Source organism: Oculina patagonica, chromosome 2 (assembly GCF_052425735.1).
Source record: "Oculina patagonica isolate OP01 chromosome 2, crgOcupat, whole genome shotgun sequence".
Classification (NCBI taxonomy): domain Eukaryota; kingdom Metazoa; phylum Cnidaria; class Anthozoa; order Scleractinia; family Oculinidae; genus Oculina; species Oculina patagonica.
Genome location: NC_135759.1, coordinates 10,591,852 through 10,604,904, shown reverse-complemented (window position 1 = coordinate 10,604,904; position 13,053 = coordinate 10,591,852). Strand labels below are relative to the sequence as shown.

The window sequence follows — 13,053 nt, the reverse complement described above, 5'->3', positions numbered from 1 at the left end:
TTTGGGTTTGGTTCAATTTTCCTTCTCCGGCTAAAAGCAGTGGCAGGGAGGGAGGGAGCCCAATTTCGGTTGAAAACCTTCACTTTGCTCCCCTCCTCGCCCCCCCCCCCCTCCCACTTTTTCAGAGTACATCTGGATCCACCACTGATCCCCTCTGCTTTTGTTTTGTGCAAAAGAAAACTGATAAAAACAAGAAACAAAATTTCAAAGTGATAAATCATTTATTTTACAACTTTTCTCCCTTCACATATTCTCTTACTAGACTTGCACAGGGTCTTCATCAATGTTCAAGTTTTACGCTTAAAACTGCAAAGCCTTGTTTTCAAATGTCTGTTTCTCTGGCCATTGACGTAGCCATTCAGGGATGAATGGTGATCGTTCATAAATATCAATCTCATGATGTTTGTTGGACCTTTGCAACCTTTCTGTATTCTTTAGCTCTAGATTTAGGGCACTGCATCTCACACCAACTGATTGGTACCATTGCTGCTCCTAGAGATAAAAGTGATAAACAAGTTTAACAGGAATCAAAACAAGCACTTTCAGTTCCCAAGATAAAAGTAAAGTACACAATATGTCCTTCTGGGTGGGGTAGAGATATCAAATCAGCTGGAACGAATTGGGTCTACTTTTGAAACCTTGAAAATACAGGAAATGTGGTTTGGTTTTCTCCTTTCAATCACTACAGGTCTGAAATGAAACATGTTAGAAACCTCCACTGTTCGAGTAAACTGCCATTAAATTCTTGGAAATTAAGTCTAAACTAAAGTTGGAGAATGGGAAATATTTCAGTATGGAAAGAATATTGGACATAAGCGTCAGCCATTTTGGGTTTGAGTTTTCTTATGCAACTGTTTTGGATTTTATGACATCATACAGACTTTGCTGCTATTGCCACATACACAACAGACGAGCCAAATAATAAAGTTATGTATGTACGTATGTATAAACAGTACACATGGAGGTGCAGTAGCCTAATGGTTATGCTCTGGACTCTGAATCGAGTGATCTGGGTTTTCTCGAACTCTGACACATGGGGTTATTCATTGTGTTCTTAGGCGAGACTTTGCTCCACAGTGATCTTCCCCACCAAGGGGGGTGGGTAGGTACTGGCAGACCATTAGGGCCTAAAATCCCAGGGGGGTAACCCGCTTATAGTGGCGGGAGATGGCAAAGACGTTTTGGCGTAACAACAGACCAGACATTTGAGTATAGAAAGGAGCTAAAGTTTCTTCTTGTCTTGCTTTATTTTCTATTTAAATAAAGTGACATTTTTGAATTATTTTTCCCCTCCTGACAAATTGGGGGTGGTGTGATCCAGCCCTATCCGGGCCTCTCCCTTGGTATCCGGGATTTCCTGGGTCATTCCACTAGTGTTCTTAGGCCAGACACTTTGCTCTCCAGTGCCCCTCCCCACCAAGGAGTATAAATGGTACTGGCAATACTTTTTGAGGGGGAGTAGAAATACTCCTAGCCGCCCCATGCTACAGAACCCAGAACCTGGGATAAGCTCCAGCAGTATGAGCCACTTCGCCCAACACAGACTCTCCTACCTTACCTGTATACAGTACACATACATAAGTAAAACTTCAATTTAACATACCACTTTCACTCTTGGCAAAAACAACCCCCAGCTCATTTTCAGCTGTTGACAGAAGGTATGTCTGTGTATGAAGAGTTAAAACTCTGGCCAATACTATATCACCAGGGCGAAACGACTTATACATTTCAACTCTGTCCTTTTCTGTTGCACAAACATCCTCTTTTCTGATTGTTCCTTTAAATGGTTCTTTGAGAGACGTTGACTCTACACCAAGAATTGCCACCTTACAGAACCTTGGGTTTGTACTCACTACCTGAAAAGTTGTAATTTAATGATAAGGTTTCCATTTTATTGCACAAGATTTATCTTTGGACTCACAAGTTTGGATTCATTCTAGGATACTGAAAAATACCAAATGCTACAAGAATAGAATGATATTTTACAAAACACTCTCTTTTCTTTAATATTACTAAAATCAATTCCAGCAACATAACAGTCAAACATATAAATGAAGGCAAATATGAAAAAAAGTTGAAAATTGCATTCTCAAACTCATTACTCATTATTCTCAAACTCATTACTCATCAAGTTAAAACAAAGAAAATTGAAACCGTGAAGGAGGTTAAGATACCCGGTCTTAATTAGCTTAGATTTTTACCATTTTATTTTTCTGTTTATCATACATAGTTTTTGTTTCAATTGAGAAGATATATCAAACACTCAAAACAGTGTTCTCATCAGCTATCCTAACACTTAAATTTGGCAAATACTCTGCTGCACAATGTATTTTCAACTCTCTTCTCGGTGTTTGGATATCCCAATGAAACAGTGTCTCTTGTGATTAATATACTACTTCAAGAACTGAGCTTCCCGCTCTTGCAACCCAACCCATGTCGAGACATGTACAAGGGCTTACCCAAGAAAAGATATAGCTGCAAATAATGAGAAAGAGAATGATGACAAGGAAAGAAGAAGCTAGGAAATATCTTATCTTCTGTATAGATGCTGGTTACTCATTTCTATTCAGTATTGAATATATATTTACAATGAACTTTTGCATATATACTGACTTGCAAGGAAATTACATTTATTGTTCTGTTTTGTACGACAGTTGAACACTGCCAGCCAGCTATTTACTTACCTTGCATGTAACCACTGAACCAACCTCTGGTACAACATGCTTTTCTTCTTCTCTTATGATGTGTATAACAGATTTCTTTGTGTAAGGAAATTAAACAAGAAAAGTAAGGAAAATTAAGTTTGTTGCCTTATGATTGTGTAACAAGGGTGCACAATATGCGAGCCAGAAATCCCTAATCAATATAAAGGCTAACCATAAGCTACCTTAACTAACTGTAGGCTAACCAATGTGTTATTTAGGCTAACCAGAACGGCTCACATGACTTGCGAGCCAGACACCCCTACACTGTGATCCCAATATAAAGACTAACCACAAGCTACCTAATTAAGCTAACTGGCCAGGCTCTTTGAGTACTATTTAGGCTGACTAATGGGTTATCTACATGTACACTGTAGGCTAACCTGAACGGCTCACTTGACCCGCTGGCTTGCACTTTGTCAAGACCCTTGTCTAACTATATATACAGCATCTGAGAATGGTTGTGCAAAAGAGTATATACTAGTTATGCAACGCTTTCAATTGGTATACTATGGAATATCCCACAAGGCACTTGTACCAAGAAAATACAAGTGACAGCGGGATATTCCATAGCATACCATGTTCGTCGAGCATAAGATTGCAGGGCCCAATGGGAAGGTTGAGTTGAATACCGCCGAATATACAACAGCTCTCCTGTATGCTGATTGGCTGTATTTTCTATGGCATATAATAATAATAATAATAATTATAAAAACAATATATAATTATAATAAAAACCTTCCCAAAATCCTTTGCAACTGAAAAATCGTCAATGCCAAATAACTTGGTCAGTTTGAAGTCAGCAGGAGTAGTACGTCGTATAGAAATAACTCTTACCATAAACTACTTATTGTATAAGTCGTAGGTTGATGACGTCATTAGTCACGTGACTTTGCTCAGAAGTTCGTTTTTGCTCACTGTGACGAAAATAGTTTATTACTAAAAATGCAGTCATTGCAGTTTGAAGCACATTGGTGTGAGGCATTTCGGACTGCCCAGGTACCGAACAAAAGATCAAAATTAAGGTAGCTATGCACAATTTTCAAAAAATGGGAGTCTGGGTACAAGTGCGTATCTGGCGTTGCATTAAATGCGAGGTAATAAGAAATTACATGTTGGTAGATAATTATATGTAAAGTAGTTTTTAATTAGTCCCATTGTTATGACGTCATCGGTCACGTGACCAGAACGGATCACATTTTTAAATTCGCTTGAAAACTTTACTAGAACCTCTCTCTTAGGATCTTTTTGAGCAAAGTTGTAGTTTTTTAAATAGTGTTTTGAAAAATGGCCATTATTACTTTTTCGTGAAAAAGTACGATAGTAAAAAATACAATAGAAAAGTTTGTTGGCTTCCTACTCAACGACCATTTGCATTTGAAATAAAAGAAAATTTTGCCAAAGGCTTGAGTGTATGCTCTTTATTATAGCGTGATCAGTTTCTTTTCATTGTAATTGCTCTGAGCGAGGTTGAATGTAATTTCTTTCAGACAAAGGAGTGGCGCTTGGGGAGAGTTTAAGCTGTGTCCCCCCTAGTCCCCCCTGCTTGCGGATTCCCCGCGGTCCGTATTGCGGGCGCATTTTCAAAATGGCGTCGATCTAGTGTTTTGATTTTGCAATTTCGAGTTCTATAGGATAGTTTTGTCAATGTTCTTTCTTCTTGACGCGATCACGAGTCCCGAAACAAAGGGTATTCGATATCCTTTATTTGTATTCCCGATACTGGAGAAGAATATGGAATGAGGAGAAACGGTGGAAGCTTTTCGCACAAACATTTCTAACAGAGACTTCAGGTAAGCGTTTCTCATTGTACTATAATTTCATTTTGAAGACTGGCTTAAGCTTATGTCTTCGGCGTTTATGTGAAGATTAATAAAAGTGCTAAAGATAGAATCGTACTAAAACTAAGCTGGTCTTAGCTCACTGGAATTAAAGCCGAAAAGATCTTGTAGATTTTGAGGCGATAGTGTCATAGTAATGTCACTCAGTTCGTCGAGGCATGTAATTGTTATTTATATTTGTCATCTGAATGTTAAGCTACTTCAATTTAATAAGAATCGCATCCTTTAATTATTTATACGTGAGGAAATGTTTGTCAAAATATTGACCATGTGGTCATTTCCGGCCGCAAAGAAATAAATGAGACCATTTCTAAAGTTTAAATTTCTATCTTACCACGATGTGTATTGTATTGCCAGACATAGATTGACGTTTCTTTTGCATTTTGTTGTATATAGGTAATTTGTGGGATTATTAGAATGTCTAATTTGTAAACAGGATTTACAGAATTCTGAACTGAGGACTTTCTGAATTGCTGGTGAGTTAAACTATGGATTATAACAAGTTCAGGCAGTTATTGATCTCTTTAGCCAATCTCAGCAATTCCCATCCTCCTCTCTTCACACATTCACTACCTGAGACATTTTTAAAAGATCTACTTTTTGACCAGACATTTGCCTATGTTATAAAAAAGCTGTTTGACATTTTTTTAAGGCATGTATTTTCAGTTGTTGGATGGCCTTCAGTAGCATTTTAAACTACAGCTAGCAATGTAAAAAATTCAGATGAAGACTGACATTTTTTTCTGCAAAATTATGATTAATGAAAGGAAGGGTGCAAAGAAAATTGATTTCTTCCTGGCCTGACCCAGGTAGACTGTGCAAGGTGAAACCATTATATGCTTGCCCAAAGTCCCATGTTTCTCTGGAAAGATCAACAACAACAAATAAAAATCCATAAATGTCATTTGGCTATCTAGCAAGTGGAAAAAATTATTGAATCCACTAGCCCAACATGAAAGCAGTCAGTTTTTTTTCACACACTGAAAAAGGCCATTCAATATACAGTCTGCATGCTGGAAAAATAGCAATTTCATCAAAATAAACAGTTTTTGTTTGTTTTGTTTCTATTTACAGGTGACTTGAAGAGTGCAATGACATTTCTCTTAGTCAAAATGAACTCAAAAATACACATTGTGTTAATGTAATAAAATTGTCACATGATTGATTCCCACATGTTGCCAGTTTAAACCTGAATATACTTTAGTGACATTTATAGCTATGTTATATGTAATATGAACATCCCAGAACCCAATCAGATAAGGCTACATGTGAATACTGACACTTTATTACATGTAAGTTTTGAAACCATTCTGGGTTCATGACAAAACTATTTTGTTTTGGCATGATTGTAGATTACCCCAGCACTTTTTTGCATAACTGAAATGACTGCCACCGCAGTCTGCAGTCACCATACAAATATCAAAAATTATTTCATGCTGAACTGATTTTAATGTCACCGCGGTCCACGGTCCGTCACAAAAAGTTTGGTGTTTAGATTGCCTGCCACTGCGTAGTCACGCATTTCTTGTCTGCCACCGTGGTCCGCAGTCCCATAGTGAACATATGGGACAGAATGTTTTGTGTTTAGAGAGGCCTACTTATTCATTTCGGTTAGCCTAAAATGCACTTTGGTTAGCCTGTTCACGGTTAGCTATCTATATTTGTAAGGGCAACACTATATATTGTTAACATGTAGAATTCTGGGTACACTACGGACTGCGATTTGGTTGCTTGCGGTTAGCCTTTATATTGTGTTCAGGATATCTACTGTTCTTAAATCCACTACGGGACTGCGGACCAGGGTGGCAGGCGATTATAACATTTACTAGCATTTCTTAGAATCGACTACGGGACTACGGGCCCTGGTGGCAGGCGATTAGCAGACTTTGTATTATTTTCAAATAAAACACTATGGGACTGTGGACCGCGGTGGCAGGCAATTATAACAATTAAATCCAATTTTGATTAATGGCATGCATGACTGCGGACTGCGTTATGAGTGAAATATAACTTAACAACAAAATTTCACTGCGGACTGTGGACCACGGGAGCAGATGAATAATGGCGGGGTATTCTACGAAAATATTACGAAAATTTACGAAATTACTATCGCAGACCATAAATTTACTCTAGCACAGGCTTAAGTGTCTTCAATAGTGTAAAGGTCGGGACAACTTATGCGACTTGACAGGTCGCGGCGACAAGTCGCTCCATGTGTACTGCTTACAACTAAGTCGCTGCAACAAGGTGTTTGTTTGGTGCACAAACAGCTAATTTGGAAGAGGGGGAATGCAAACTAGTTTTCCATATTCAATATGGCGAAAATACATGACGCGCTCTCAAACCAGTTTGAATTCGTGCAAGACGTCGCAAAGACAAAATTCTGTTGCAGCGACACAGTTTGTCGCATGTCACACTAGGCGACTGTCACCGCGGCGTGTTGCAGCGATGTGTCGCCTAGTGTGTCCAGACCTTAATGGCAGTTTAATTATAATGTGTGGCTCCAAAAATATCCATACCTACCCCAAGATTGGACCCTTCCGACCCCCTGGAACTTTCAGTTTAGCTTCATACTTTATTTTAAAAATTTGGGCTATTGCGCCCTCCCTCTCCTTCAGAATTTCCATTGACCATCCTTGGGGTGAGTATCAAATTTTCTGGAACCGCACAATGTAGGCATTTACTTATAAAAGTACTGTAAGCTGCAGATTTATTCAGACTAATCTATTTTTTAACCTTTTCACATTTTCCTGTTTTCTATGGAATATATAATTATATATTGTTTTTACCGGTTTCACTTGTAATAATAATAATAATAATAATAATAATAATAATAATAATAAAACAATCTTTAAAGAGGAAGCGCCTGTCACGTAAATACGTGGTTTTCAGGGAGGTCCTCCATAGAAATAAAAAAGTATTTAAAAACTAAAAACAAATGTCGCAGATCTAAAATATAAAATATGCGATAATTAAAACTACTATATATGATACTATGTATAGTATAAAAAAGTGTACATGACAATCTGTTAATGAAACACCTGCAAACTTGATTGAATAATAGAAATAATCATAGATTGTTCAATTTTTGTTTCAAGAATAGGTTATTTCTCGTCTTAGCCATGTTTAATCTGACATCAATGTTAGTATAAGAGCTTATGGGTACAGTGTCTACAGTGTGTAAATACATTTGTATTACCCATATTTATAGGAGCCTTGAGCTAGCTCTGCATTAACCTGTTCACTGCAAGAATAACTTAAAACACGGTGTATTCAAAAAGCTGTATTACTTTAACTTATTTTCACACATTTCCTGGGAACACACCTCTCCATTTTCCTGCTCTTGTATCTGCTTGTAACCAGCTAGACTTGCATGTACATATCCATGGCGAACATAAGTTCCATTCCCAGGTGAAAACTGTTCAAGACTACCTAATCTTTCTCCAGGAATTGCAACAGCATTCTCGTGTATAGATACCATATTGACTCTTTCCTATTTCAATCTATTTTAGCCGTGTTCAGGGAAAAACAGAACGTTTTGTCAACGAAAGAAATACCTCGTTTTATCCGCCATTTTGATTTTTTGTTAAAAGCCGCTGTCCTTGTTGAATGCGGTCTTGTCTGAAAAGTTGACTGTTGCCAGGACAACGAACATTTGACTTTTCGAAGCAAAGATGGCGGCTTATATTGCTACTCATGACCGTTCTGTGTTACCTAATAAACCATATGAAGAAACTAAAGTAACTGTCACGCAGACTACAACTCACAAGGATATCTTAGGTAAGATCCAAAGCATTGCATTGATTTAGTGAAGGTGCACATCGGGACTTGTGCCTTGCCAATTAAAATTTGTAATTAGCAGTATTAACCTGCTTTATCAAATAAACCTTGACTGTTATGTGGATGTTTGTTTGTAAAACAAACTATAAATATGGGAACAGCGAAGGAAGGTTGAAGGGTGCTTTGTAAACTCCATGAAAACGTTCGGATTTACTTTCTTCCACTCTGGGAACAATTATTTTTAAATAAAAGTAAATTAAAGGTATAAGAAATTATTTTGACAGTAGCTAGTGTAATAAACTGGCCCTTCAACTTTAACTTTTACTTGATTGAGGACTGCCATTACCTAATACAATAATTCTTAAGCTGTGGCTAACTGCTTAAAGTGTAATCTTTCTTGGGTGATTTAATGTAAGTTTGTTATGTTATTCCAGTAATAGGAAACGAACTCTATCAAAGAACTGTCACTGATCTTGAGAAAGAAAGACAACAGAATGTGACAGAGGTAGAGCAGAGAGCATGGCGTCTAGCTTCTGAAGAGAAAGCAAGAGCTCTGAAGGAAGCTAGAGAAGCTGCTGAAAATGAACTAGAAAAAGCTATGGCTGCTGCCAAGAAAACTCAGGTGAGTGACACACAGGGCTGTTATGATACAAAAGGATAAGAGGGATCTATACCTAAGGCAAAACTTGGGGGAGGACTGCTGAAAGGCAAGAGGTGTGAAAACCTGGACAGAGGCAATAGTACTAGATCAGCCTGGAAGTGAAAGGCACGCAGCCTAAGGCCCCGTCCACACTGACCCAGGTAAATTTGAAAACGGAGAAATTTGAAAATGCCGGGTACAGTAGAACCTCGATTTAACGAACCTCTATATAACGAAGACCTCGGTATAACGAATGATAATCTTCAGCCCGGCCAAAGTTACAGTAAAATGTATGGAACAGAACCTCAATATAACGAACCTCGATATAACGAAATCCTCGTTATAACGAACACAATCCGGAAGCCCAAACGTAAAATGTACCTCGATCCCGGGGGGGGGGGGGGGGGCACTCCCATACATGAGCTATATAGGTATGTGCCGCTGTGAAGGGTATGGTTTTCAAGCAGTTTAGTCTGGGATTAGGGTATAGAAATCAGAGAGTTTTGGTCTAGAAAAGGGTAGCATTTGCCGGGAAACCGATCGACGGTATGACGAATATAGTCCAGAAACTCGGAAGAGAAAGAGGCTTTCCTAAACGTAAATAAAATCATCGCGGCATCGTTGTTCACAGATGGTTTTCCATTAAAACACTGATAATGATACAGTTCTAACAAAATGCAAGTCTGGGATAGGGTAGGGATTTTCAGTGTCTAGTCTAGTATAGGGTTGCAAAAATCAGCTGAACATGGTCTGGTATAGGGTAAGGGCTTCAAATTCCCAGCGGCACACCCCCACCCAAAAATATACCGGGTGCCCCCCCCCAGGACCTCGATATAACGAATTTCAGTTAACAAGCGGCAAAAGATGAATGTAGAACAGACCAACAAGGATGAAAATACTTTAATCCTAACAGGAAAATAATTTCAAAGACAAATGTCCATACCTATGTGGATATTAAACATGAAAGCACAAATATAATTTTTTGACAGTCATTCAGACAGTTCAAATCATTAAATACTGGGTAGTGCAACGTCACAGCTTTAAAAACAATTATTAACTATACCTCGATATAACGAACATTTTGGTTGTTTTGCCGCAAATTCGTTATATCGAGGTTTTCGATATAACGAACCCTCGATATAACGAACAAATTTCCCCAGTCCCTTGGCACTTCGCTAAATCGAGGTTTCACTGTAAAATGTTTTCGGACCACATTAACTAGCACTGCAATGATAGACTAGTGCACATGTAAATGGTGATATTTGTTGTTAAGAAACCAACATCAGTATTTGAACAAAATATCGCAGTATTGTAAAACAAAAAAAATATTCTAATTCAACATTCAGAAATTACTAGGTTGAAACATGAACTATAAAGGGAGGCTGAGTATCTTTTCAATTCATGTGGCATAATCTTACCATTTTTTGGAGAGGGGGAGTGGAGGGCAAAGTAACCATGGAAGAGAGAACTTGCCAACAGTGAAACCTCTCTGAATGGGCTACAGAGAGGTCAGAAGTTCTTGCCTCTTGCCCTTCTTCTTTCCATACTTAAAAACTAAAGTTTATTTACCATAATGATTCGATTTAGCGCCCGGGCGCTTATTTACTTTTGGCACCTCAAGGGAGGGCGCTTATTCGGGACAGGGCGCTTATTTAATTTTTCGAGAAACAACCAAATATTCAAAACAAAACTTTAATAAGTATTAAGATAACTAACAATGACAGAAACTGTAACAGTAGCAAATTGTTGGAAGTTCAGCTTCTTTTAAAAGAACTGTTCATTTTAGCAGCAAATATATACATGTACGGTACGGTAAATGTTCATGCATTAATCTGTTCAACGTCGATGACTTCATTAGGGGCAGTTATCCACAATAGGGGGCACTTATTAGAATAAGGGGAATTATAAGAATGAGGGCGCTCATTAGAATGGGGGCACTAATTGGAATAGGGGCGCTTATTAATTAACAAAAAACACATTAGAAGGGGGGCGCTTATTAGAATAGGGGCACTTATACATGTAAGAATGGGGACGCTCATTAGAATGGGGGCACTTATTGGAATAGGGGCGCTTATTAACAAAAACACATTCGAAGGGGGGTGCTTATTCGAAAGGGGGCACTTATTGGAAGGAGGGCGCTAAATCGAATCATTACGGTAATTACCTGACCTTCTCCTGCTTCCTGCCCTACTGAGAAGTGACAACATATTCAAAGGATTTGTTCTGAGTTAGCACTATCATTGTTTACTATATTTTTAGGAAAAGGCAGTTAAGGCAGAGTCAAAGAGAGTAGAAGCACTGATGAAAAAGCTAGCAGCTCAGCAAGTTCAGCGGGAAAAAGAGGAAGGTGAAAAGAGATTGGAAGAGGCTCTTGTGAAAGCCAGAGAAGAGTTTTTGTTGGAAATGTCAGAAGCTGTACAGAAGGTGAGAGAAGAGGAACGTGTGATAGCAGCTGATGAGGCAAAAAAAGTGGCTCAAGCTGAAGAGGAGAAAAGGAAACAGCTCATTCTGGCTGCAGAGAAAGAGAAGCAGGTATCAAATGTTGAATAAAAAATCTTTTACCTTCCTTCAGAGAAGAGAGCTGTCTTTTGAAGTAGGAGGGCAGGCTTATTCCCTGAACAGGAATATATTTTATATTTTTACTGTATGACTGGAAACAAGATATTTTTAAGAATGGCAAACTGATTTCATTGACATTTGGCATGTTGACAAATGGCTACCTTCTTAAACTAAAAATTAGGAAATTTTGTAGTAGAATGTATAAATTATACAGACCCACACGTCGGAAGCCAGACGAACACATTATCTGCTATATACTTGCTTTAGGAGAACTGAAGCTAACATAAAGTTTTTGCATTTCAAATTTAGCAAGCTCTGAAGAATCTTAAAGAAAGATTAAAACAAGAAGAGAAGCAAGCAGTCATGGAAATGGAGGATAAATGTAAAAAGGAAGAGGAGAAGAAACTTCTTCAACAAAAAGAGGTCCATGAAAAAGAAGTGAAGGAGTTAGAAAGTCGTATTGATGAACAGATTCAGCTGAAAGTGGCTGCTGAACAGGAAACTGAAAGGATAAAAGAAATGAAAGGGAAAGTGGAAGAGAAGCTAAAAAACACATTAGCTGCATTTCAGAACTTTATAGACACAACAAAAGGTTTCAACAAAGGACAGGCAGATTTCTTAATACTGGATCCATTAAAAGATGTGGAGAAAAGTTGAGACATTTTGTATAGCTAGAATACATGTAAATAATACTTTTTATTTCTTTAATAATTATTGTTTAAGTACATTATGTTATTAATATGCCTTTGTCTGTTTATTTAATGTCTTTAATCCTACGTACAGACATGAAGATGTATCTGTAACCTTGTATCTGTAGAATTGTTTTGAATATAGCATTTTTGTTTTGAATTATTAAACCTTCTTTTGATGATACTTACTGTAATGATGTACATAATTCTGCAATAAATATAAGGAAGCAATTTTAGGATTTGGACTCCAATTTGATTCTTTTGATTATCTAGGAAGATGCTCTATAATTTCAGGTACAAAAAATTACTCACGATTTTATGAAAAATGCTAATATGTACAGACCAAATTCTCCCGGACTCTTGAAGGGGAGCTCGAGGGCGCAATGCGATCAGGGGTAGGGAACAGGTTACCTTCCCACCACCCAATCGCGCTTGGCTCACCTGCTCGAAGGGCGACACAGGCAACAGGAAGACTCTTCACAATGTGCAGCGGTACACACTCTAAGCAGATACGCTTATTATTCTTCGGGTATTTCTGTTTTTAATACTAGTTAGGGTACTTATAACAAAAAGGACAGTTCTCTGTACTCCATTCTATTACGTCAGTAGCTGTAGATGGCCAGTAAAAACCAACAGTAATACGATCATCAGTCTCACAAAGTTACACTGTTTTACTCTAAAATAATATTCCGATAAAGAAGCATTATACTCATGGCACGCTTTTCTTTCTTTCTTTCTTTTCACTTGTTTTACAAGAAATTTTGTGTTACAAAAGTGGTTGGTTTTAAAGCTGGAATTGATTTTTCCTCTGAAATATTTAGTTGCACTAGTTTAAGAATACT

At 37.9% G+C, this 13,053-nt stretch overlaps 2 protein-coding genes and 1 long non-coding RNA gene across 3 annotated transcripts; 2 read left to right on the top strand and 1 right to left on the bottom strand.

Moving 5' to 3' along the window:
• Nucleotides 1-202: 202 nt before the first annotated feature.
• Nucleotides 203-8,143, bottom strand: LOC144642996 (exosome complex component CSL4-like). The gene is made up of 4 exons (XM_078502114.1): nucleotides 7,869-8,143; nucleotides 2,685-2,759; nucleotides 1,604-1,856; nucleotides 203-492 (listed from the first exon to the last, which is right to left on the bottom strand). Exons 1-4 carry the CDS (start codon nucleotides 8,022-8,024, stop codon nucleotides 395-397), a joined length of 582 nt encoding a protein of 193 aa, XP_078358240.1. The 5' UTR covers nucleotides 8,025-8,143; the 3' UTR covers nucleotides 203-394.
• LOC144642997 (uncharacterized) lies at nucleotides 4,121-6,908 on the top strand. The gene is made up of 4 exons (XR_013568828.1): nucleotides 4,121-4,495; nucleotides 4,940-5,019; nucleotides 5,618-5,857; nucleotides 5,896-6,908. It is a non-coding gene; the product is annotated as an uncharacterized LOC144642997 (long non-coding RNA).
• A 21-nt stretch (nucleotides 8,144-8,164) lies between the features above and the next one.
• On the top strand, nucleotides 8,165-12,228 carry LOC144642995 (uncharacterized). The gene is made up of 4 exons (XM_078502113.1): nucleotides 8,165-8,323; nucleotides 8,758-8,945; nucleotides 11,223-11,495; nucleotides 11,832-12,228. The coding sequence occupies exons 1-4, from the start codon at nucleotides 8,218-8,220 to the stop codon at nucleotides 12,177-12,179; spliced, it is 915 nt and encodes a 304-aa protein (XP_078358239.1). The 5' UTR covers nucleotides 8,165-8,217; the 3' UTR covers nucleotides 12,180-12,228.
• The last annotated feature ends 825 nt before the right edge of the window (nucleotides 12,229-13,053 follow it).